The following is a 23,296-nucleotide window of genomic DNA, read 5'->3' on the forward strand; positions in this document are numbered from 1 at the left end:
GCTTTTAAGCCACGCACGAAAATTGAGCACATAAACACTTTTGATGTGTGGCGTGAAACCCACTCAATATCCCAAGTTGTTCCAGCAGAGTGATTCGTGCAGGGACCCGCCCACGGGACCCCCCCCTCACCCCCAGTGGAGCACGCACTCCCCCATTTTCTGCAGGCGTCCCGGCCCAGAGGTGACGTAGACGCTCCGCCGCAGCCAATCGCAGGAGAGCTCGGCCTGATGGTGACGAGAAAGTTGCTGCTAACAAGCGCACTTTTTTTTTTTCTTTTTTTTACCCCCTCCCCTCCCACCTCGCCACTCACTCTCAGTGACATTTCCACTCGGCCACGGATCTAAAGCCAGGACGCGTTTGTTCTATCGGGGATCCGCGGGTGAAAGAACCCGGGAGGGTGGAAAAACACGGACGGGATATCGCCCGGACACTTGTGCTGCTTGTCATCCGGTGAGTTGAACTCTACTTTCAAGTTACTTTTTTTTTTTTTTTTTTTTTAATCTCCCTTTCACGCGTACCTTTTACGTCCACTTAAATCATATTTGGGACTTAAAAAAAAAAAAAAAAAAGTATGATTATTATTTTGCATTAAAAAAAAAGCGAGCTCATTGGCGTGTAGCTTCAACCTGAAAAACCAAACATTCAAAACATCACGCTTGTGCATCCCAAATGACACGTGCACCAGAGCAAACCTCAACAGCAATACGGAAGGTCTACATAAGCCAGTTGGGTCTACTATCGCAGCTGTAAGCAGGTCCGGCCGGTATTAGTGTGTTCGAGTGTGAGAGTTTGTCAAGTTACTTCAGCGTTTTCTCCTGTCACGCGTGGCGAGCCGGTGCTGTGACAACATTAGCACCACTCATGCATTTTGCCATTAGACGGCTTCTGTGGAGACACTATATTTGTTTTTAGGTGATGATAATAATAATAATTAATAACAATCATAATTCCAACGTACAATTGTTGTTGTCCTGTTCATCCACTCTAATCAAGCAGAAATTCCGCCCATAGTCTCACTATCAGGCAATTTTTTATATTTTTTTTGGGGTGAATTTGGTTGCTGAAACCTTATTAGTCGTCGTCGTTAAGGAGCAGATGCCCTCACGAAAGCGCCACTGAATTCACAAATGTAACAGTGCCATGAGTGACAGGCCATTGGAGCAAACACACACGTTTAAATGAATATTTCCCAAGTTGACCCTCTTGAATTTATTGGAGTGTTTTATTAGTTAATAAAAATAATCACATTCATAATTATATCGTGATCATTATATATATAAATACGACATTTAAAACCTCTTTTGTTAAAACGTTGACTCCTCCCATCCATTATCTGCCTTAAAAAAATTATCATATTAATAACCGTAGTAACAATACAATTGTCATAGTAAATTGCATATATTGGTTTGAAAGTAAAATATTTGCGAAACGTCGTTGCTTCTAGCATTATCATTTTATTTTATTGTTGATATTCATGAGACTTTCCCCAATTGCCTTTTCATTCTTTCATTTCGATTATGGCGCTGGAAAATAATTTCTGCTGTAAAGTTTTCAACGAACCCTGCAAAAGGTTCAAACAACACCAATTAAGGTTACAATGACCAGCGCCATGTACGTACTATACGACATCCCCGAAACAATGTCATTCTTTTTCCACTCCATCTTCCTGCTCTTTTATTTTTCTTCTTCCTTTTTCTTTTTTTTGTGGGTATGTTTTTATTTTTTGTGTGTCTGTTTAAAAGGTTTCCAGATGGGGGCCCAAAAAGTACATTGCCCGCGGGGTGGGGGGTGGTGGCGGGTGGGGTGGGGGATAGCGCCCAGATTAGGCTTTCTTTTCAAGGCCTGACATTAGTTGCTGCAAATCCGAATTGGGCTAATTGCTTTCCCAACATCAGCCCATACAAGAACCCCCCACCCCCCACCCCACCCACCGCCCCTCTGCTCTCTATTTGCTGCCCACCAACTTACCTCAGTACATGTAGGAAATATTATGCTCCCACTGTGCAAAGCAGGCGGCGGGCCTATTGGCATGCAAGATCTCTGGAGAGAAACACAGAGAGAGAGAGAGAGAGAGAGAGAGGAGACAAGGAATTAGCCGTCGGGGCGGATTTACAGCTTAACCAGGAGAAATCAATAACATCAGGTATTGTTTCCAAAGAAAACTACTTGACACACTCATCTGGGATTGTATGTGTGTCTTTGTCAGGGAGGAAGGTTAATAGAGGGGTGAGTTTTTGACAGCTGCAGCCTGTGACCACTGAGCCGCAATAACACTTTGCTCCGCGAAGGCAGACTATTATTGTTTTTAGATGAGTCTTGACATCAGAAGATGAAACGCAATGGCGACTACATCTGAGCATCTTTGTTCGCTGGACACATGTACAATATAATGTGATTCTGTTTCACAACCTCTGTCTTAATGTTCAGTTCATTTAACAGTTTGTTCTATTTTGTAGGAAGGGACATTTCTGATATTCAGCACCAACAAGGTATCAAATACCAGAAACATGTAATGTATCGTGCAGAACCGCAGTGATGTAGTGCATATTGTGAATGCTATTTGGAGTAAAACATTCCATATTAGCTAGATCGTGAAGGTTTCAAATATTTGCATCAATTCTGTACGATGCAGTGCAATTCCAAATATATTGTTGAAGCAATAGTTCTCTGACAGTATCTTATAGTCCACACAAAACAGTGTTCAAAACGTTCCTTATGGAGCAAAAGATGAAGATGTGTTCTGTCACTGTAAAAACCATTTAAGAATAGTTTTTTTAAATAGTGTTTTGTCAATTTTTGTTTGTACAAATCGCACCTGCCGATATAGTTTTTATGTATTTACGTGCCTTTTTCTAGGTTGACCAACCATTTCAGTTTTTATTACATCCTCTGTAGGGCCATAATAAATTCATGGAAACATGGAAATATTCATGATGATTATATTTTGATATATTTGAGTGTCTCTGTTTTTAGAAATGCATGTTGGGCCCGTATGTGGCCCCCGAGCCGTAGGTACCCCACCCCTGGTCTAGCCGGGAAAACTGAAGTCCAACAAGCTAGTCTATTTAAAATCCAGTCCAATTCCAAGCAAACCTTCAGTGTGTTTTTCAAATGTTTCAGTGGTAATATTACAATCTCCCCCGCATTCAAGTTGTCGTAAGGAAGAAAAAAAAACCAAAACAAAACATTTTGAATCTATTATCTCTCTATTTGCTCTAATTGGGGCACCTGGTGGTTTGACTGATTCCAATGCCAAAAAGAAAACAATAAATAGCTATATTTACTGCTATATATATATATATATATATATATATATATATATATTTAAGGTTAGCTATACTTTGTACTTTATACTATAAAACCATTGAACACATATGCTCATTAGAAGCGTTTGTTCAGTCAGCATCCTCTAAAATTTAGCAAGGCCCTCAGAGCACTTTTCTTTCTTTTCTTTCTTTTCTTTCTTTTCTTTCTTTCTTAACTAAACGTTCCCAACCCTGATATACATATAGTGCTATGGTACAGATCATTCATGCAGGTTTGCACCGTCCAATATGAGAGTTCCTCATGGCTGCACGTGCAGGAGAGGAGGGGTGCGCGCGCTCGCAGTTTGAGCCACCAGCCCGAGTGAGGAGAAACAAGGCAGCAAAAGGAAAGAAGCACCATGAATGTGCTCGTTTAGTTTACGGCTTGTTTGATGAAGGAGAATTGGCCAAAGTGTTGTTCCTCGCTGCGGGACCCTCACAGTGACAGTTTTGAGCCGCTCCTCTCAGCTCATTATCTCGCCGGCCCACAGAGGAGGGCCCCCATTCAGGCAAAACCCGATCGCTCTCTCTCTCTCTCTCTCTCTCTCTCTCTCTCTCTCTCTCTCTCTCTCTCTCTCACTGACTCTGTCACTCCCTCTTTCTCTGGCAGGGTCGTTTGTCTCCTCATTGAGGGCCCAGTCCGGAATGTGATGGTTGTTAGGGAGCCCTCTTTCACTCCCAAAGTGTTTTATTGATGAGCTCTGACTTCTCCCACTTTTTCACATGTCAAAGAAAGTCAAGTGTAGGCCTCCATGACTTCATTTCATCACGGCAGCCCCCCTTTCCAAAAGGAACATTTTCTCCCTTCCCCCTCCTGTATACGCTTTGCCCTTTTACGCACCCCCTTTTTCCATCATGCAACTCTTCCTTTTTGCCCCCTCCGCCATTTTGGGCGCAGAGGGGTTGCTTTTGGGGTGCGTTGAGGTGTGCCCTAATAAGGCTGCCATTCACCCAGCGCCGTTTCATTATCGGGGAGCGTGTGGCCATGGCTACACACTCATTTGCTCCACTTTTTATTTACGCGTGCTATTTGCTGTACGTCAGGCCGCCGGAGTGACGTCGGCCTTTGCCGCGCAAATGTGTCCATAAAAAGCAGCCGAGCTTGCCTAAAGGCTGCGCTCTTTACGCACGGGTCCTCTTGTTGACAGGGGGGGGGGGGGGGGGGGGCGTTGATACCCAAAAGAGTCAACAAAAGCACGTGGTGGATATACATGTACTGTATGTATTATTTTATTTTATTTTATTTTATTTTTTTGCACTGGGAAGGAGTCTTAAAAAAATATTAAAAATGCCCCATATTCATCAGATGTGAATTATGAAGTTTTTTTCCTGCAGGGAAAACTTTTTTTTTAAATTATATATATATATATATATATATATATATATTTTTTTTAATTATTATAATAATAAAGGTGACGTTACAGATTAAGTGCGGATCAAAGTAGTAAAGTTTTTCGTCAATTTTTAAAATTCAAAATGAAAAATTTCAGAAATTTAAACAAAAATACAGTTTCTACATATTGACTTGTACGCATATAGGGAAATCACTTTTGGGTATTGTAATATTTAGCAGCCATTCTGTGTAGTTCTTTATAAAACGAGCCATTAAGACAAAGGTAATACAGTATATTTCATCAAATGAGAACCAAATAATTCCTATTCCTAATTCCTAATTACTCCATTGTTATATAGAATCACGGGTGCTGCATAGAACCATTACATTTTTAAATAAGAAACAGTAATGAACCTCAAAGCACCCCACTTGTGCACAGTGGTGCTGTATAGAACCAGGAGTGCAATAGAAGACCTTTGATGCACCTTTATTCTTTAGAGTGTACATGTGAACGTGCCTTAACAGTTAAAAAAAAATACGTAAATAAAATGTAAAATAAATTAATTCAATTAAAATGAGCAATACATTAAATTAAGACATCAAATACTTTAAATGTATCATACGAATTGAATGAGTCAATAAATAGTTAAGTCAACTGTCAAAATTGATGACAGTAAAACAATTAAAAGTCATATAAAATACGACTAAAACATACATGATTGCATTTTAACCAAGCAGTTGATTATACTTTTCTTATGTCCTCCCACCAGCTGTCACTGTTTTTATCTGACTGGGGTGTCAATTCATGGACAATATAGTTTATATGTATATATATATATATATATATATATATATATATATATATATATATATTATATATATATCAAATATGGTTCAATATAGACAATATGTGTTCACTTCCGTGATATAGTTTACATGCTAAAGTCGCATTTTGGTCTAATTCGTGCTAAAAAACAACAACAACAACAAAAAAACAACAGTAACAGCTCTTCATCTTAATATTTTGAGGCCTTCCAAACAACAGGAAGTATAGTGTTGGGGGGGGGGGGGTTTGGGGGCAACTCTTGAGTGAGGCACTTACGCCCCCTAATTGGAAGGCTGTCACTGCTCCATGATGTCACTTAGTGTACTTAATGTGCTCGATGCATGTGCTCTGTGCAATACTTACACAGTGTATTTAATCAACGTGATGTTTGTAGTTCCCCATACATTGTTCATCTGTATTCTGTTCACTATTGCTTTGGTAAATCACAACTTCCTTGATTATTATTATTATTATTATTATTCCCCCCACACAGTCTATAGGATCAATACTTATATCCACATAGTTGTATATTAAAAATACAGCAGTACCTTAATTCACTATTGTTATATAGGATGATGATGATGATCACTCTCCCTACGTGGACCCAATCCAGTCTAATGCTTAAGCAGTGTAGCACTCCCCTTTTTTAATAAATTCATTCATTTGTATTTATTTATTGATGTATTTATTTATTTATTTTTGCAATATTCAGGAAGTGAACGCAACAGTCCATTTGCATGCACGGGTCTGATGAGAGGGGTTCGCGAGGGTTGTGGGAATGGAGGGAGCGGGGCGGGGGGGCACACTCCCTCTCTCTTTTTTTCTCCTCTTTTCTCTGGCTGTGACTCGGCCCAGTTTCCCGCTTTTTGGCTGTGGTGCACGGGTGGGGGGAGGGTCTGCGGTGGGGTGGGTCGCTGTTTATGTGGGGGTGATGATGACAGAGGTCGGGTCGCGCTAATGGGCCAGTGAAGAGCGGCGGAGCAGGAGGAAGGAGCACATATACATTAATACACTTGTTCTCCCTTCTCCAATGAGCATAGGTGTGTTCATTCTTTCTCTTACCCCCCCAACCCACTTCCTCCTCCTTCTTCCATGACTCCCCCCTTCCCCTCCCCCCTCTCTCTCTCTCTCTCTCTCTCTCTCTCTCTCTCTCTCTCTCTCGCTTCCCCACTCTCTCATTCGCTCTCTCCCACGCCAGCGCACATCCACGCCAAACTCGCTGCGTTCTGACATCTGAGTTCACTGTCAATCTCTGTCTCCTTCGCAGGGATATCCCCTCCGTCTCCTTCTCCTCTTCAGCGCCCTTTTTGGAAACTATATATTTTTTTCTCCGCCCGACCCCTTTCTGCTTCAATTCCACGAGAGAAGATCGGTCATCATCGTGGGTGTTTTGCCCCCTTATTTATTTTTTTTTTCTTTCTCTGTGTGGGCCGTGGACAAACAGGCTGCATAGTTTGGTTTTGACTGCGACAGGATGCCCCAAAAAGGTGAGATTGTTTTTGTCTTCCTCACTCCTAAATGCATGTTTATATTTATTTTTAATATGTAGTGTTATTTCTAATAGTCATTTAGTTTATAGATTGTGGGGTTTCTGGTGCAGTTATTTTGGCGTTGTTGTTGTTGTTGTTTTTTTTTTAAAATAAGATCAAGGAATCTCCTATTTAATATTTTTATGCCAACTTAACAGGCTCCATTTTGTCGTATTTATAAGGGAGTATAAAAAAAGTCACGTTGTGCCAGGCCAGTGATCATCGTGGAGAATTGGGCGCAATGACCCGTTGGGCAAAGGCGTCAGATTGATTCATGCCGCCCAGTCAGCCAAGAAGCTTCTTGCAGAAAAAAAAAGACCCCCGTTTTGACTCATTAAAAACAACAACAACAAAATCCCTCAAAATCTTTTCATCTACAAATCTAATTAATATCCGAGCAAGTTGGAAATTTCAATGAAATGTACAATTTGTAATGCAAATTAGCACCCAAAATAGTAAAGCTGACAGCGTTATCACACGTCATCAGCCAACTATATTTATGCGGCCGTGAAATCATTCAAGTCCAAAAATACATAAAAGTAGCTGCTACGACTTCACTAACTTAATTGTTAATAATTGCCCTCAAATGTGCGTTTTATTAAGGGGGAAACTGCCTAATAAGTGCTATAATTTATAATAATAAATATAATATCACTAAAAAAGGCAGCAAAATGTAATTTAATTTTATACTAAAATGGCTGCCTCCGCAATTTGATTATTTTTTTTGTATTTGTATATATATTTTTTTTTTTACAGGAGGCACCTGCTTGTAAAAACAGTGTGTCATAGTTTACAACTTTCCAAAAAAGCAAGTGAGGCCTGCGTGCATGCACTTTTTGTGTGCGTGTGTGTGTGTGTGTGTTTGTGTGTGTGTGTGTGTGTGTGCGCGCGCGTGTGTCTGTCTGTGTGTGTGAGACAGAGAGAATAAGCATATGGAATTAAGACATTGTTGTTCCGGATTACCGCAGCAAAAGAAATGCAGATTAGATGGTATAGTTAACCCCGGGAACAACAACGTTTGAGCTTTCGACCTTAAATAAATGATTAACCACATGCGCCATACAAGCTTAAAAGCTACTTAAACTGCAAAGTGCCGTGCTGCACTGTCACCTAAAATCATGTTCCTAGTTCTTTTCTTTTTTTTGTTGTTGTTGTTGTTGTTGTTGTTGACATTATGAGGTATTTTTTTTCCATTTGCGTCATTTTAAACGTGCTTGTTGAGTGTGATGGAATTTTGAATGTGATTAATGACCGAGCAAGTGCACACTTAGGCCCCCCAAAACACAGCCTGCTATTAGGCCATTTTATTCGTGACCACAACACAACTCTGCATGAAAAACACTTCCCCCTCACTGCCCCCGCTCCTACTTTTCTTTCTTTTTTTTTTTTTTTATCCCCCCCCCCCCCCTTCAATTGAAACGCTTCTTCTAATGCATTTGTCTTTTCCCAATTGAGCGCCCTACTGCGCTCTTGTGTCTTCTGGACGCGCTTTACAACCGCCACCAAACGAGCACCACCAAATATTGAACAGCAAGAAATAATTCTGTTTCTCCTAATTGAAGGGGGGGGGGGAAAAAGAGAAAAAAAAGAAACACTAAACAAAAACAGCATTCACACACTGGCGGCACCGGGGTCACGGTCGTATGTGTGTGTTTGAATGTGTGTGAGAGAATGTGTGTGTGTGAGTGAGTGAATGGTCCCGAAGGGGGTGGGATGCGTGCCTCCGGCTCTTTGTATTAATGTGAACTTGTTGGTGTGTTTAGTGGGGAAGCTGTGCGTGTTTCTCGCGGCCCGGGCCGAGCTGTCGCCCCCGGTTTGAGGGAGCCTATGAGTGGTGGGCGGGGGTGGGGGTGCATTGTTGAAGACTGGACACCCCCCCCCCCCCTCCCGCCTGAACTCTTTCTTTTCCAGCACTGTACACTTTAGGGGTGGAATTAAGTTAGAAAACAAATAGAAATATATATATAAGCCCAAAGGGTGTCAAACTCAAGACCTTTGGGCCGAATTGGGCCCGTCACATCACTTTAAGTGGTCTGCGAAAGCCTGGAAATAATGTGCATTATCTGACGCAAAAAGATATTACAATCAAAAGTTGTGTTCTCAAAACATTTTTAAATAATTTGGACGACAGTTGTATATTTAAATATCTTTGTTATCCATTGACCTCCGATGTTAAAAAATATTAGTTGGTGAAACTGGGGGGAGAGGTTGGGGGGGGGGGGGGTAATGTACAATAATCAAATAGGAGTGCTTTTCCCATAAACATGAGAGCAACTGCAACTGAAGGTGTGACACTTTGAAGTACATCAGTATAGCTTGGGCTGTGCTAATGTCTTGTTTTGCTCTGTCCTATAGGGAGGCATTAAGTAGTGAAAACGGCAGATGATTGACTAAATTGTAATACAGTGGACAGTCAACTCTGTTTCCAGGCAAGTTTAAAATACAAAAATACAAACATACAACACAAACCAGGATGCTAAACTGCACTAAATACAATAAACAATTAAAATTAACGAACGAGATGATTTAAAAAAAAATGTTTATTTAAAAAATATATATATTTTTGTGTGTGTGTGTGTTTATTTTTGTTTTAATTATTTGTTGCTAACCTGTTTTTATGATTTCCCCTGTGACGCTTAGAGTACCACAACCAAGCCACGTGGGAGTCTGGCGTAGCCTCAATGATGCAGAACAGTAAGTTTAAAAAAAAAACAAATTAAATTCTTTATTTGCTGTTTTAATTGTGAGTGTTTGCATGACAGAAGTAACCCAAGGTGACGTTATGTTTTAAAAAAAAAAAAAAAAAAAAAAAAAAAAAAGGAGGAGGAGGAGGAAATGTATTATAGGCCACGATTTGCATGACTGACATTAGGAAGGTGTATTGTCACTTATTTGACAGCCATTTCATGCTGTTAATTCATTTTTTATTTTATTTTTTGCAATGAAAATATTATTGAACAAGTTAATAACAAGAGATGGAAAACGTGGGGGTTGGGATATTTTCTTTCTGCCTGAGTTGCTATTAAATAATTGCACAGGCGCCTGCATTAGCGTTAAGGCTGTCTGCAGCTATGCTTGCATGAAACATGAGCAGGAAGAAATAATGTCTTTATGCAAATGAGTGCGACAGACACACAACGTAGCACACGTGGCTAGACCGGAAGTTGCGCCTTTATTTAAATCAGGCCCTTGTGCGTTGAATGCTGTCTAATACCTGGTGAAAACAACAAGAGCAAAACAAACAAACAAAAAAGGTTAAACATGAACGTTTTCTCTCTTGCTGCTGGACAAGAGGTGTATGACATCTGTGATGAAGGTGTGTGCAATAACTTTATTACATTACATCCTCCATATGCACTCGTGTCTGTGCTGTAATGTGTGCGCAAAAAGGACGGTTTGGATGTGAGGGGGCATCGAAAGTTAGCGAAATGTGAGGAGTTTCGAGTATGCGTAATAATCCACTTATTTTATTTTTGTTTGTTTTTTAGTTTTTTACGCTCGGAGCTAAATGGCTTTGGTGTGTGATGTGTCCCGCAAGGGGTGGGGGGGGGGGGGGGGGGGGGGTGGAGGGGTCTTCCACGGGCCCACGGGTTGTCCAGAGGTCGCGGCTGGCCTCGGTGGTCTTTTGTGCCTAATAACTCCTGGGTGCGTCCAAAATGACACCATATGCTTTGCCGCAATAGAGTACAAGGGGCCAGCGGGCACTTGAGGGAATTGAGCCTTGCGTGATTAAGACTTCCTATGTGACAGCTTTTTTTTTTTTTTTTTTTTTTTTTAATCGATTCCTATTGTTTTTTTTTCTTTCGTGTTTGTTTTTAATGCTAAATATAACATTCATAAATCAGAGGCGAAGGAGCCGTAACGCGGCCTAACAAGTCTAATAATTCCACCTAATCCTGGAATTAGCAACGAGCAAGAGGGATGATAGTGGATTTAGCATCAATCACATCCACGCAAGGCGGAAGATTATTACACGTAGCGGCCCAAAAAGGGGATGGAGGCCCCCTTCTTGATCCTCTCAACGAGCACACAAACATGGCTGCAGTGTGCATTTGTTGTCAAATACAAAACAGGGATGCGAAGAGCATAGGGAGGACGGAGGGTGGGGAAAAGGGGAAAAAAACAAAAACAAAAACACAACATTACATGTCACTTTTAATATGTTAAGAATCCAGGCGCGCCCTCGTTTGTGTGACCGCGCGCATGCAGCCCCCCCCCCCCCCCCCCCCTCCAAACCCCCCAACCCCTCAGGCCACCTTAAAACCAAAGTCTCCCCTCGGAGGGTAAACGAGTAGCGTCCAATTGGGTCTGAGTGATATCCAAATGCAGACAGAAAGGCTCGTTTTTTATCATGCTCCGATTTGTCGTGACGATGCGATTTCGCAGCGCGGCGGCCGTGTCACAAAGTGACGCGGCCGCCACAAAGTGCTCCAACTGATCTTTTCAATTAGCCTCGCCGCGCATGATCCGAGGCGACTTCCGCCCATTCCCAGAAATTAAGATCAAACTTTGACGTGCGGCGAGCTTTATTTTCAAGACAAATGTCAGCCAGGCTCATCATATTTGTCCCCCCCCCCCCCCTCGTCTATATTTGGAGCTTATTTATTGCTAAGGAGCCCTGGCTCCGGGAGTCAATGTAGCGGCGGGCAGCGCAGGGGAAGGCAGCAGGCAGCAGGCAGGCAGGCAGGCGCGCAGGGGCGGCCACTCCCGGGAGTCTGCGCTCCCTTTCGGCTTCAGGTTTGCGGGCCATCCTTTCCGATTCCACCCCCCGCCCCCCTTTTTTTCTTTTTTTTTTTTTTTTTTTTTTCAAAACATTATTTATGGAGAGCTTTGCATGTTTCGGGACTTGTACCTTTTCATACCACAGCCTATTTAATATCATTTTCATTTAGTTTCGTGTCAGCGACGGAGAACGGTGGCGCTGTTTTAACATCCAAATGCAGTTTTTATTAAATGTGATTATTATGCTGAAAGGCTGTTGTGCTGTTTGAAAGACAACAATTTTTATTGCTGTGCATGTTTTTTGTTGTTTTTAAAAAAAAATAACAAAATTTTAAGGCAGAATCGCGCACAATATAGACACCGTGCATCATAATTTACAACCATATCAATGATGGGGTTTCCGTTCTGTGCATTTTTTTTTTTTTAATTTTTATTTATTTTTTTAAATTAAAAAAGAAGAAGGTGCAATTGGCCTGTGGTCTGCTCACGCAGGTCACAGCGGCGTCAACCAGCTCGGTGGTGTGTTCGTGAACGGCAGACCGCTGCCCGACTCCACCAGGCAGAAAATCGTCGAACTCGCCCACAGCGGCGCTCGACCCTGCGACATCTCCCGGATACTCCAGGTGGGCCACTCGCTCCTCATTAATTAGGCGCATTACTGGATTTCTTCGTTTGAATTGTTTTTTTCCCCCCGTTGTAGCCACAAAGCACGCTTGTACGCAGGCAAGCGCGCACGTGCGAGCAATGCGCAAACTTAGGCTTTTCTTTGGACACTGGAGAAAGGAGAAGAGGATAAAAGACATGCCTGCTCTAAATTTAAAAAACAAAACAAAACAAGGATTGATTGTAGAAAATGCCTAATGTACCATTCAAGGCATATTTTCTGTGTTTATAGACCCATGATGAAGTCCAAGTGGTGGACAGTGAAAAGGTGATCATGACTTGAACGCCATCACAACATTCCCCGGATAGTCCTAAATAATGGATGTGAATTGTGTCTTTTGATCTCCATCCAGGTGTCCAACGGCTGCGTGAGCAAGATCCTGGGCCGCTACTATGAGACGGGCTCCATAAGACCGCGGGCCATCGGCGGCAGCAAGCCCCGGGTCGCCACGCCGGAGGTGGTCGCCAAGATCGCGCAGTACAAGCGCGAGTGTCCGTCGATCTTCGCGTGGGAGATCCGCGACCGGCTTTTATCGGAGGGCATCTGCACCAACGACAACATACCCAGTGTAAGCCCGCGCGCGCGCGATCGCCCACCCGGTGACCTTTGCTGCGTCGGTGCGGCGCAGTGACTCGCATTTTCACGCTCAGCGCAAAGTGCGCGGCCAATGAGCGTCGGTCTGCGCTCGCGTTGCGCACACTTGACGCAAATTTCTCCTCCCGTTCAGGTGTCCTCGATCAACAGAGTCCTGCGCAACCTGGCGAGTGAGAAGCAACAGATGGGCGCAGATGGCATGTATGACAAGCTGAGGATGCTCAACGGTCAGACAGGAAGTTGGGGGACCCGGCCCGGCTGGTACCCCGGAACGTCAGTGCCGGGCCAGCCCAATCAAGGTGAGCCCCCTCCCATCAGCATAAAACGATCACCTTCATAGAGTCTGCACTTTATTATTATTATTATTATTATTATTGCGCTGCTTCCGGCTGTGTGTGTACGCGGCCTCAATGCTTCCACTGTCCCCGGCGTGGACGTGCGTGACAAGCGGCGAGGTGCGCGCGCACAAAGGAATGTTTCCGTCCACACGCGATGACGGCTGATGGAGAGAGAGAAGAGAGAAGAGAGAAGAGAGAAAGAAAAAAAAAAAAACAACTCCTCCCCCGCGACGTGTAATTGCTCATTAGCAGATGCCTTTGTCTGCCTCTCTCTCTCTCTCTCTCTCTCTCTCTCTCTCTCTCTCTTCAAATGAAAACGAAATAATAATAACAATAATAATAATAATAATAATAAAGCTTCTATGGCCAAAAGCGGAAGCGGCGCAAGTGAGGCGCGGCAAGTCATCATTTGCTTAAATTGTTTGCGCGTCATTTGGACACGTGGGCCGCGGCTGTTAACGAGCATTAAAGCGGAAACGATCACATTAACCACCGGCCATTATTGTCATTATTGCTCTTTTAATATACATATGTGGATATATGATGATGATGATGATTGTAAATAGCAGTTTGTATTTCCACTTGTTGCATTCGTTATTAGAATATTTGTAATGTATAATAATAATAATAATAATAATAATAATAGTCTATTCAAAAGCTCTATAATAGAAACAATAAGAGGACTGACTTGTGGCTTGTAGAATACGGCCTGTGACAAAGGATCTCCTGTTCGATTCACCAGAGCGACAAAAAGGATGACGTAATGAATTAGATTGCGACCCCCCCCCCCCCCGACCCCCACCCCGCATGTACCCCCTCCCCGACCCGAGGTGCCCTTGAGCACGGCAGTCGCACTTAAATTGGAATCAATGTGATGGGTTTAATGCAGAGGAAAATTCGTGTTGTAATTATCCATCGCTGCTACGAATAATATGAATAGTACCCCTAAATAGCAATGTTACTACTACTACTAATAATAAGAATGATAAAATAAATACCTGTACTAATACCTGTTAAAGAACAAATAAACCTAAACAATAACACAAACAAAACCCTAAAAGGTATTTTGAATTTACTTGACTCAAATCTATAAATCAGTTGCACATGACTAAAACGTGTTTAAGTAACACACATTATATGTTTATTTTCGAGGAAAATGGGGGAACAATTACGTCATCTTACCACATTTTAATCACGTGCGACTGAAAATGTGCATTAACTATTACAATCGGAAATAGTACTAATAGGCTATACTATCGTTCAAATAAAAATAAAAAGCCCAACACGTCTTAGTAGTTGTAATAATAAAATACATTTTCAATGCACATAAGACGACCTGTGGAGCGTTCTGTATGTGTTAGTGTCTCTTTTTGACTTTCAAGCGCTTTCTCAAGAATGTTTTGATCGGCCTTCAGCGGCTGAAAGGTGCCGCAATTGCTTCGCTATCTTTATTCCCTCCCCCCCCCCCCCCCCCCCCTTCCTGCTTTTTTTTTTGTGTGTGCTGCTGCTTTTCCGCCTCACTGGCTGAGACATTGGGATACTAAAGAATGCGTTTATTTCCCGACGCTTTTTTTTTTTTTTTTTTTGCGCAAAGAAAACACATCCCATGTCGCAGCGTCACCGGGCCTGGCGCCCATTCAGCTCCCTTTTTCCTTTTTTTTGGATTATCTTTAGTAGACGATGCTACTTTTCGTCTTTTTATTTGATTTGATGTGCAGGAACGTTTGCACACTCTCGACGTGATAATGATGTCCAACAAGTGGACAGACATTAGTCGATAAGCCTTTTTTTTTTTTTTTTTTTTTTTTTTTTTTTAAGGGTGGGGGGCTGTCTTGCCCTCCTCGTGGTGGTGAATAGATTGTCCTTATTTTGGAGTAGTTTAGATGGTTGTGTTTAGGGGGGTGGGCTTGCATGCTCTCTCCGCACTCATTTGTTTCCAATTGAGGACAGAAATCCTGAGTGGCGTGGACGTGATTAATGATGCTAGTGGATAAGGGTTAACACACTGGACTCAAAGCTCTCCCCTCGGACACAATGGCAAAAAGACTGCGGCCTGTGCAGCTCCAGTGGGAGAGAATCCTTTTGTCATAGACCCCCTCTAACCTCACATATATTACACCCACCGGGCAGGACTGGCTGCTCGTCCCTGCCTGTGTCCACAGTTTAATGGTTTCCCTTTACTCCTGAAGCCATTGTATCGGCCTGAAAAGCCTCCTCTGCTATTCAAAATAAAGTTGGTGGTCACCTCAATGGATATTCCGACGACCATATGGGAACCAACATTGAGTCTGTTGGGTGGGGGTGTCGTGCATCTGAGTTTGGTGTTTTTTTTTTTTTTTTAAAACATGTCTCTGAAAAGAGGCCGGCCACATCTTGACACATTTCTCTTTAAGCTTTTGACAACATGCGGCATTGTGGCAGAGTTAAGTTGAACAACCCCCGCCCCCAGTTCTTGTTCCCACAATATTTTATAAACAATACAGTGAAACATGAAAGACCCGAAACAATCCATTCTGTGATGCAAATGATCCAATTTCACTTAATTGGTCCCAAAATCGTTATATATCTTTGTTCCTCTATCTACGCCATTGGCATATAGCGACAGGCAAAACAATTCAGTGCTCTTCCATTAAATGACAGAAGGTCAATAAATATGTATATCCACCTGTTGACATTCATTTAACAAAATGATCGCTAAACAGGCCAGTAAATAGAATTATCATGATTTCAGTATTCAGTATAAACATTTTTGTTTGGTGGTGTCCCGTAAGATTTTTTTTTCTGATGTAAAATGTGTGCTTTGGCTCAATAAAGGTTGGGCAACCTTGGTTTAGTATTCTTAATTGTGTGTAAAAAGAAGTTGACCACTGTTAATAATAAATACCACAAATACTACCTTTAGCGCACATCTGAAAGGCATCTCACTTTATCTACATTCATATTTTGCAAGTGTAAAAAAATTACAGATAAAAAAAAAAAACTCTCCAAATATTTTTCTTCTCTCAACACTTGGTACTTTTTTTTTTTTTTTTTTAAGATAAATGTTGGCAAATAAAAATAAACGCACACACAGGCAGAGTTAATCCTTTGCTGCTTGCTGAAATGTGGTCTGGTGAGGCCCAGTATTGCAAAAGTCCATAGAAAAAGCCACAGAGAAGAATGAATCATCATTTGATTCAAAAAAGAAAGTTGCTTGTTGAACTGAGGTCTCACAAGATTTCTCTCACCAAATTCTTGTGTGACACCCCCCCAGCCCCGAAAATTACAGCGTCAGGGTTTCCCGACTTTTGACATTCCAATGTAGTTGCAATATATTTTTAAAACTCCTTTTAAACTAAACCAGGCATGATGTGAGAATTACAATCAAAGACACCCTTAATTTAACTATTAGGTTATTTCAATTTGATTTGAAGTCATTTTTGAATGTTTGTGTGAGATCTGAAGTGAGACTCGACACAGACTTAAAGATTGTATTATTTTTTAGCAAGCGCATTGGCATTTTAAAAAATGGATTATTGTGACAATAAGTTAGAAATGACTTCGGATATTCTGTCTTTCGTCTAACGATTCGCCCCTCCCCCGCAGACGGCTGCCAGCCGCAAGACGGCGTTGGAGAAAACACAAACTCCATCAGCTCTAACGGCGAGGACTCGGAGGAGACTCAGATGCGCCTGCAGCTGAAGAGGAAGCTGCAGAGAAACCGCACCTCCTTCACACAGGAGCAGATCGAGGCGCTGGAGAAAGGTGCGGACGTCATACGCCGAACATAACATGCTGCTCCACAAAGGCAACAACGATTACATGTGTTTGTTATAGCGGTTCTGAATGATACTGACAAACATTTCTAATATTTGGCGTACATTAGTTAGCTACACGAGGGCAAATATTAAGACACAGATCTGCAATGCAACCACAATAATATAAAAAGAAATTCCTCTCATCAAAATGTTTATGCTAAATTATCCTTCTCTGGGCAGACTTTGACAAGTTTTTGTATTGGATGTTATGAATGTAACTTATGAAGTGGGCACTGTGAATATAACCTACAACACTGTTAGATAGTGTTAATAATAAAATATTGTGGTTACACACAATTTTTGTGTGTAAAAATTTTGCTCTGGAAAAAAATTGAGACCAGAAAAACACTGGACCTTTGTCGACATTTTGACTAGTTTACATTAGCTTCGAATAAATGCTCTAAATCAGTGATTCTCAAAATTGTCGCACCAAGCACCACCCAAAAAAAACAAAAAACAAAAAAAAAAACTTAGCTCATCAATTATCACCATCATGCGCAACATTAAAATACAGGAGCATAGTAGGGCTAAGCGTTTGTCAAAAATGAGACAGAGATTTTATACCTAAAAAGTATATTTAATATTATTCTAAGCCTCTGTAACATTATGCACACTTTGAACATTAACATTGCGGTTGCATACAGGAGAAAAAGAAAACTACTCAAACAATGATTCAAATTCAATGTTTTGCATGTTGAAGTTAAATAAACATTGTACCTAAATAAAAGTTTAAAAACAATTCTTGAAGGTGAAATGCAAATGTATAGTCCTAAAAAGTAAAATACAAATTACCTGTACTTAGTAATTCTTTCATGTACCACTAGCGGCACTCGTACCACACTTTGAGAATCACTGCTCTAAATGACAATATTTGTATTTCCAATTTGGGAGTTATGTTATCAGTAGTTTATAGAATAAAACTAAACATGTTTTTAAAACATGAACATAAAAATCGCAAAATCAGAGAAACTAATACTTTTGCTCTGGTCTCTTAAGCTGTATTTGTAATATTACATAATGAACTTAACAGTATGTCCCATGTCTGTATTGCAGAATTTGAACGAACTCATTATCCAGACGTGTTTGCACGAGAGAGACTAGCGGCCAAAATTGACCTCCCGGAAGCAAGAATACAAGTGAGCATCCGTTTAGCTTCATTGCCTCGCCATTGTTCAAATAAACCGTGTTAACTAAGAGGCCGCATTCCCCTCGCAGGTCTGGTTCTCCAACAGGAGAGCAAAGTGGAGGCGGGAGGAGAAGCTTCGCAACCAGCGTCGACAGGCCAGCAACTCCTCCAGTCACATTCCCATCAGCAGCAGCTTCAGCACCAGCGTGTACCAGGCCATCCCACAGCCCACCACACCTGGTATGGCCACAAAAAAAACTCCTTTTTTTTTTTTTTTTTTTTTACACCTGTAAAAGTTAAAAACTATTAATATTACAAGAGAAAACCAATAAAACACTCAAGCCTGAAGTTTAATGACGACAAAGTTAATGGGTTGTGTCGCAGATGTGGCTCACACAAATCTGACTTTAAAACTCATTCACTTGCCATTGACGGCTGTTGAATTCAAATATCCATGTCAACATGGAGGACTGGCAGTGAATTAGTTTCAACGTTCTTGAGTGGCATTCAAGTGTAAAAAGCCCCGTTAATTTTAAAACGTAAAATAAATAAAACACTCGAGTCTCAACTTTAATGATGTCGGAGTAATGAGTTGCATCCTACATGTGCCTCCCGAATCGCACTGTAATATTTCACTTTGAAGTGTAAAAAAAAAAATAGTTTAATAGTCTTTTCATACCTGTGTTAAAATAAGCCCACCACTGTTAATCTTACGTGAACGCAATAAACAAAACTCAAGTCTTAACTTTAATGACAAGGGAGGACTGAATAGTGTCACTGACTTTTATATACCGCTGTTGGGCGGAAACATACAGGTATGCCCAAATCTTTTCACAAATCTATCCGTAGCCATTTTCGAGGCTATGGGGGAAGGGTTGGGGTTTGTTGTAATTTCGTTGTGAAAATATTACTTGATCAAAGTCTACGGTCACATGACGCCATTGACCGTACAAAAAGCCTTTAACGTCACAAAAGTAAATGTCTGTGTTAGGTCATCCTCCCAAACTCTTTTTCAAAGGTCTTAAAGTGACGCAATAAACATTGCAATGAGCTGACTGAAGTCGTGCATTAGGCAGAAATTAATCTGCACACACTTACCTCCATCTAGCTCATACGGATTCCTTCTGCAATGAAGCCTGACAGCGATCGATTTTAACCAAACAAGCCTACTCAAATGTTTCTAGCCTCATTATTTTCACATGTAGTTGTCTAAAAAAAAAAACATCCAGACTTTCAATATAGGATATAAATTGTGCCGCAGTCTTCCACAGATCGCGGATATAGGCCAAGTTTATTTAAAGGATTTGTTTTCAAGCTATTTTCACCTGTTTGAATTGGTTAACATTCCGTAAACATAACAGACAAAGTGGTGACATCGAGTATCGATTTGTGATGCAACTGAGAATACGTACTAGTATTAGGAAATACTGTTCGTCGTTCTGTTGCTGACTTCAGAAGGCTGATGTCAATCAGGCAAGCTTTTGACCTAAATATGGGCAGGACAAAATATGGCTAAAAAAACAAATGTCATCGGAATACAAGCCTAAAATTACTACAAAGTGTATTTTGAAGGATTTTTTTTCCCTGCAGACATGGTTATTAATTTCAGAAATTGTGGAATCGGTGCCAATATTCGCAATATTAGATAGGTCCTTTAATGCCGTGTTTCGCTGAGTCCGCATGTTCGATCTTTTTCAAAGGTCTTAAAGTGACAATTGATACATAATTGCCTTTTCTTGAGGAGTAGCCTTTTTTTATTTATTAACATTTTTGTGCTTAAATATACTGCACAATGTTTAATTGCCTTTGCTTTAAGATTCAGATTCATTCAGTAAACTTCAGCTGCGAGTTGTAACATATTGTGGACTTCTGTCTACATTCTCGACTGTTATTATGTAGGGGCCTTCAGGCTGAATAAGCTACGTCTACAGTCTAGTAGTACGCTTGTCTGGCTTTCGTTCTTTCCACATAACAATATTGTACGTATTTTACCCGAGTGTCTAATAAACAGCGGAAAGCCAAACTAAAAATCCACGGTATCATTTCATTTTTGACAGCGAGATATCGCTGTACTTTCCCAGTACCGGTATCCCATGCAACCCTGGTCACGCGCTGTGTGTGTGTTTTATTTTGTAAGTAAGTACAATTGATCATAAATTATTGTCATTCTCTCCTGTCCCTCCAGTGTCGTTCACCTCGGGGTCCATGTTGGGCCGAGCCGACTCAGCCCTCACCAACACCTACAGTGCGCTGCCCCCGATGCCCAGCTTCACCATGGCCAACAATCTACCTATGCAAGTAAGTGGAAAGAAACACTTGTGGTGCAAGTACGTGTTCACTGGCCCGCCAATCGAGTGCAATCAGACCCGCCTACTGAGCTAATGTACACGTTCTCCCCCTTCCGTCTACTTGTAGCCCAGCCAGACCTCCTCCTATTCCTGCATGTTGCCTACCAGTCCGCCTGTGAACGGGCGCAGCTACGAAACATACACGCCCCCGCATATGCAGGCACATATGAACAGCCAATCAATGACCGCTTCTGGTACCACCTCAACAGGTAGGCAGACAGTTCATTGTTTACCCAGCATGCTCGGGGGCGGGCGGGGGAAAATGAAGTAGTCGTCGTGGCGCCGCGCCAGTCATCCGCCACCTTCTCTAATTAGGCGGTACTACATCATGTGTATTTCAGTTGCTTTTGGATTGAGCCTATAGTTTAGTTCCGGCCCATTAAGGGCGGGGTGGCCACACGCAGCCATATATAAACCACTTCGAGTCGCGAGCACTTAATGGCGCAGAAGCACATTTCCTCTGTGCTAAATTGCTAATTAACGTGATTCACTGGCGCTTGTACTCGCTGTTTAAATGCCAACGTGTGCGCGGCCTCCACTTTCACGACGAACACTCACCTGCTTACACCACGCCGCAAGGTGACTTTGGGGGGGGGGGGGGGAGATGCAGGGTACACCCTGGAATAGTCGCCGGTCAATCGCAGGGTATTATGCAGATATGTAATAATATAATAATATAGTCACTGTCTGATTAAAATGAACAGTAGGTCCAAGTTGTCTTCCTTATCGGCGAAAAGTGTTAAGCTTGTTTTTCATTGCACATACAGCAATAGTGTACACTTATTCGATTTTCCTTGGTGGTATCGTCATGAATTGTACGTTATTTTATGGAGCAACAACTTTGGGTGAAGGAATGCAGTTCACACAGGGGGGTGTGGCCTCCAGGAAGTACAGGTGCAGCTCAGTAAATTAGAATACGGTAGAAAAGTTCATTCATTTCAGTACTCATACATTATATCGATTAATTAAACACTTGGAAAAATAACTTTCAGAGGACAAATTCCTGCCTAATTTGTACATTAAAAATCATTTGTATTGTTCAGTGATTGTTTGTTATGCAATGGTCTAGTTTCTAGAGATGGTGAATTTGGGGTTTTTGTTTTGTTATGATCATCAAAATTATGCATATATATTTAAAAACAAATAATAAATCACTCTGAGTCTGTGTAGTGCATCTCGATAATATGAGTTTCACTTTTTGAATTGAACTACCAAACTGAATTAAGCTTTTGACACTATTCTAATCAATTGAGATAAACCTGTAGAGTGCTATGTACAGGGTAGATACTAGGGGTGTCACTATCGAATCTTTTTATCATCCATTTTCCGATACATATTTCGCTGAGTACTTGAGTAATCGCCGCCCCCCTCCAAAATGTGTCATCCTTTCTTTCTTTTTTACGACTGACATGCATTTTATTCTCATTAATGAGGGCTCGACCTCTATCTTTAAACCGCATGTGTTGTCTGATATAAAGTCTGTAAAGAATTTGAGACAACAAAATTAGCTCTTGCTAAACGGTTAGCATTCAAGATTAGCATTAGCGTGCTAGCGATGACCATTTTACCATTACCATTCAGCACACTCATACATCATGTTATATGTACCACATCTAATAGTGTCTTACAAGTCTCTTACAGACTGTCCTCTGTTTTTCACTCGCCCAACAGTACATTCGTCTGCAACAAATGCCTGTGCGCTAAACATGGACAGTGGTCAAAATGTTCCGGGCGGTGCAAATATCCTGTAACTAATATTTTTCATTTGCCTGGAGGGAGAAATTTTTGCATGGTCGACTTAGCTGAGTTAGCCAATTTTGTATTTTTTTTTTTTCCACTACCCTAGTAGCTACAATCACAAAATTTGCATCAAACTTTGGGTCGCTATGTTTAATAATTAAAAAAAAAAAAAAATCACCTGCATTTTTGTTAATTTCTAGGTACCAATTGTCTTTATTTTTATGCCACAATTTTCTATGGTTTACTGCGCCCACATTTCTCAACCGATTCCAACCTTTCCCATGTCAAAATGTTCAGCTCATTCAGGATATTCATGCTTTCGCATTCCAAACATTTAACGTTTTTGAAATAGTTACACACTTTTAACATCAATATTCCCCCATTGAAATAAATGGAGAAACTGAAAAAAAAAGAACATCCTCTACATTACTATATATCATTTTAGCCAATGTATTCTCCTACATTTCTTTGGGTTTCGACAATATTTCTTCCCAAGCTTGTGGTCCAAAATGGGCCATGTCCCTGTTTTGGGGGGGTTGCTGCTTTCCATTTGCATTTGTTTTTAATAATAATGATATGATTAGTATGTCTGTTATGTTATGGTACCTTTCTTTTAAAGTGACTCCTGTTTGTCTTGTGCGTAGGACTCATCTCTCCTGGAGTGTCTGTCCCAGTGCAAGTCCCAGGGAGCGAGCCTGACATGTCTCAGTACTGGTCTCGACTACAGTAGAGAGAAGAGCTACTTCACCTTGTGAGCGCCACGGCCTCCAACGTGGACCTCGTCGTACACACACACACACACACACACACACACGCGCACACACAGACACCAACACGTATACACGGGACAGGAGGACGAGGACTTGTGTAGTTCCAGGCACATTCAAATGAGGACAGGATTGAAAAAGACAAATGGACCTCCTTAAAAGTGCCCGGTGTTACCTTTTTATGGAACAAAAAAAAAAAAAAAAAA

At 41.4% G+C, this 23,296-nt stretch overlaps 1 protein-coding gene across 7 annotated transcripts; it reads left to right on the forward strand.

Annotated features, from left to right (window-relative positions):
• Window positions 1–313: 313 nt before the first annotated feature.
• Window positions 314–23,296, forward strand: pax6b (paired box 6b). Of its 7 annotated transcripts, none has more exons than XM_061666331.1 (14): window positions 314–451; window positions 6,733–6,952; window positions 9,350–9,423; window positions 9,635–9,688; window positions 12,209–12,339; window positions 12,612–12,647; window positions 12,733–12,948; window positions 13,108–13,273; window positions 16,898–17,056; window positions 18,163–18,245; window positions 18,325–18,475; window positions 20,421–20,533; window positions 20,651–20,792; window positions 22,968–23,296. In XM_061666331.1, the coding sequence occupies exons 4-14, from the start codon at window positions 9,676–9,678 to the stop codon at window positions 23,051–23,053; spliced, it is 1,296 nt and encodes a 431-aa protein (XP_061522315.1). In that variant the 5' UTR covers window positions 314–451; window positions 6,733–6,952; window positions 9,350–9,423; window positions 9,635–9,675; the 3' UTR covers window positions 23,054–23,296. The 7 variants fall into 7 exon arrangements, with proteins under 7 accessions (XP_061522315.1, XP_061522273.1, XP_061522297.1 ...); XM_061666289.1 differs by lacking the exon at window positions 9,350–9,423 and adding an exon at window positions 10,287–10,310; XM_061666313.1 differs by lacking the exons at window positions 9,350–9,423; window positions 12,612–12,647 and adding an exon at window positions 10,287–10,310.

The sequence above is a fragment of the Phycodurus eques genome, chromosome 2 (genome assembly GCF_024500275.1).
Source record: "Phycodurus eques isolate BA_2022a chromosome 2, UOR_Pequ_1.1, whole genome shotgun sequence".
NCBI lineage: Eukaryota > Metazoa > Chordata > Actinopteri > Syngnathiformes > Syngnathidae > Phycodurus > Phycodurus eques.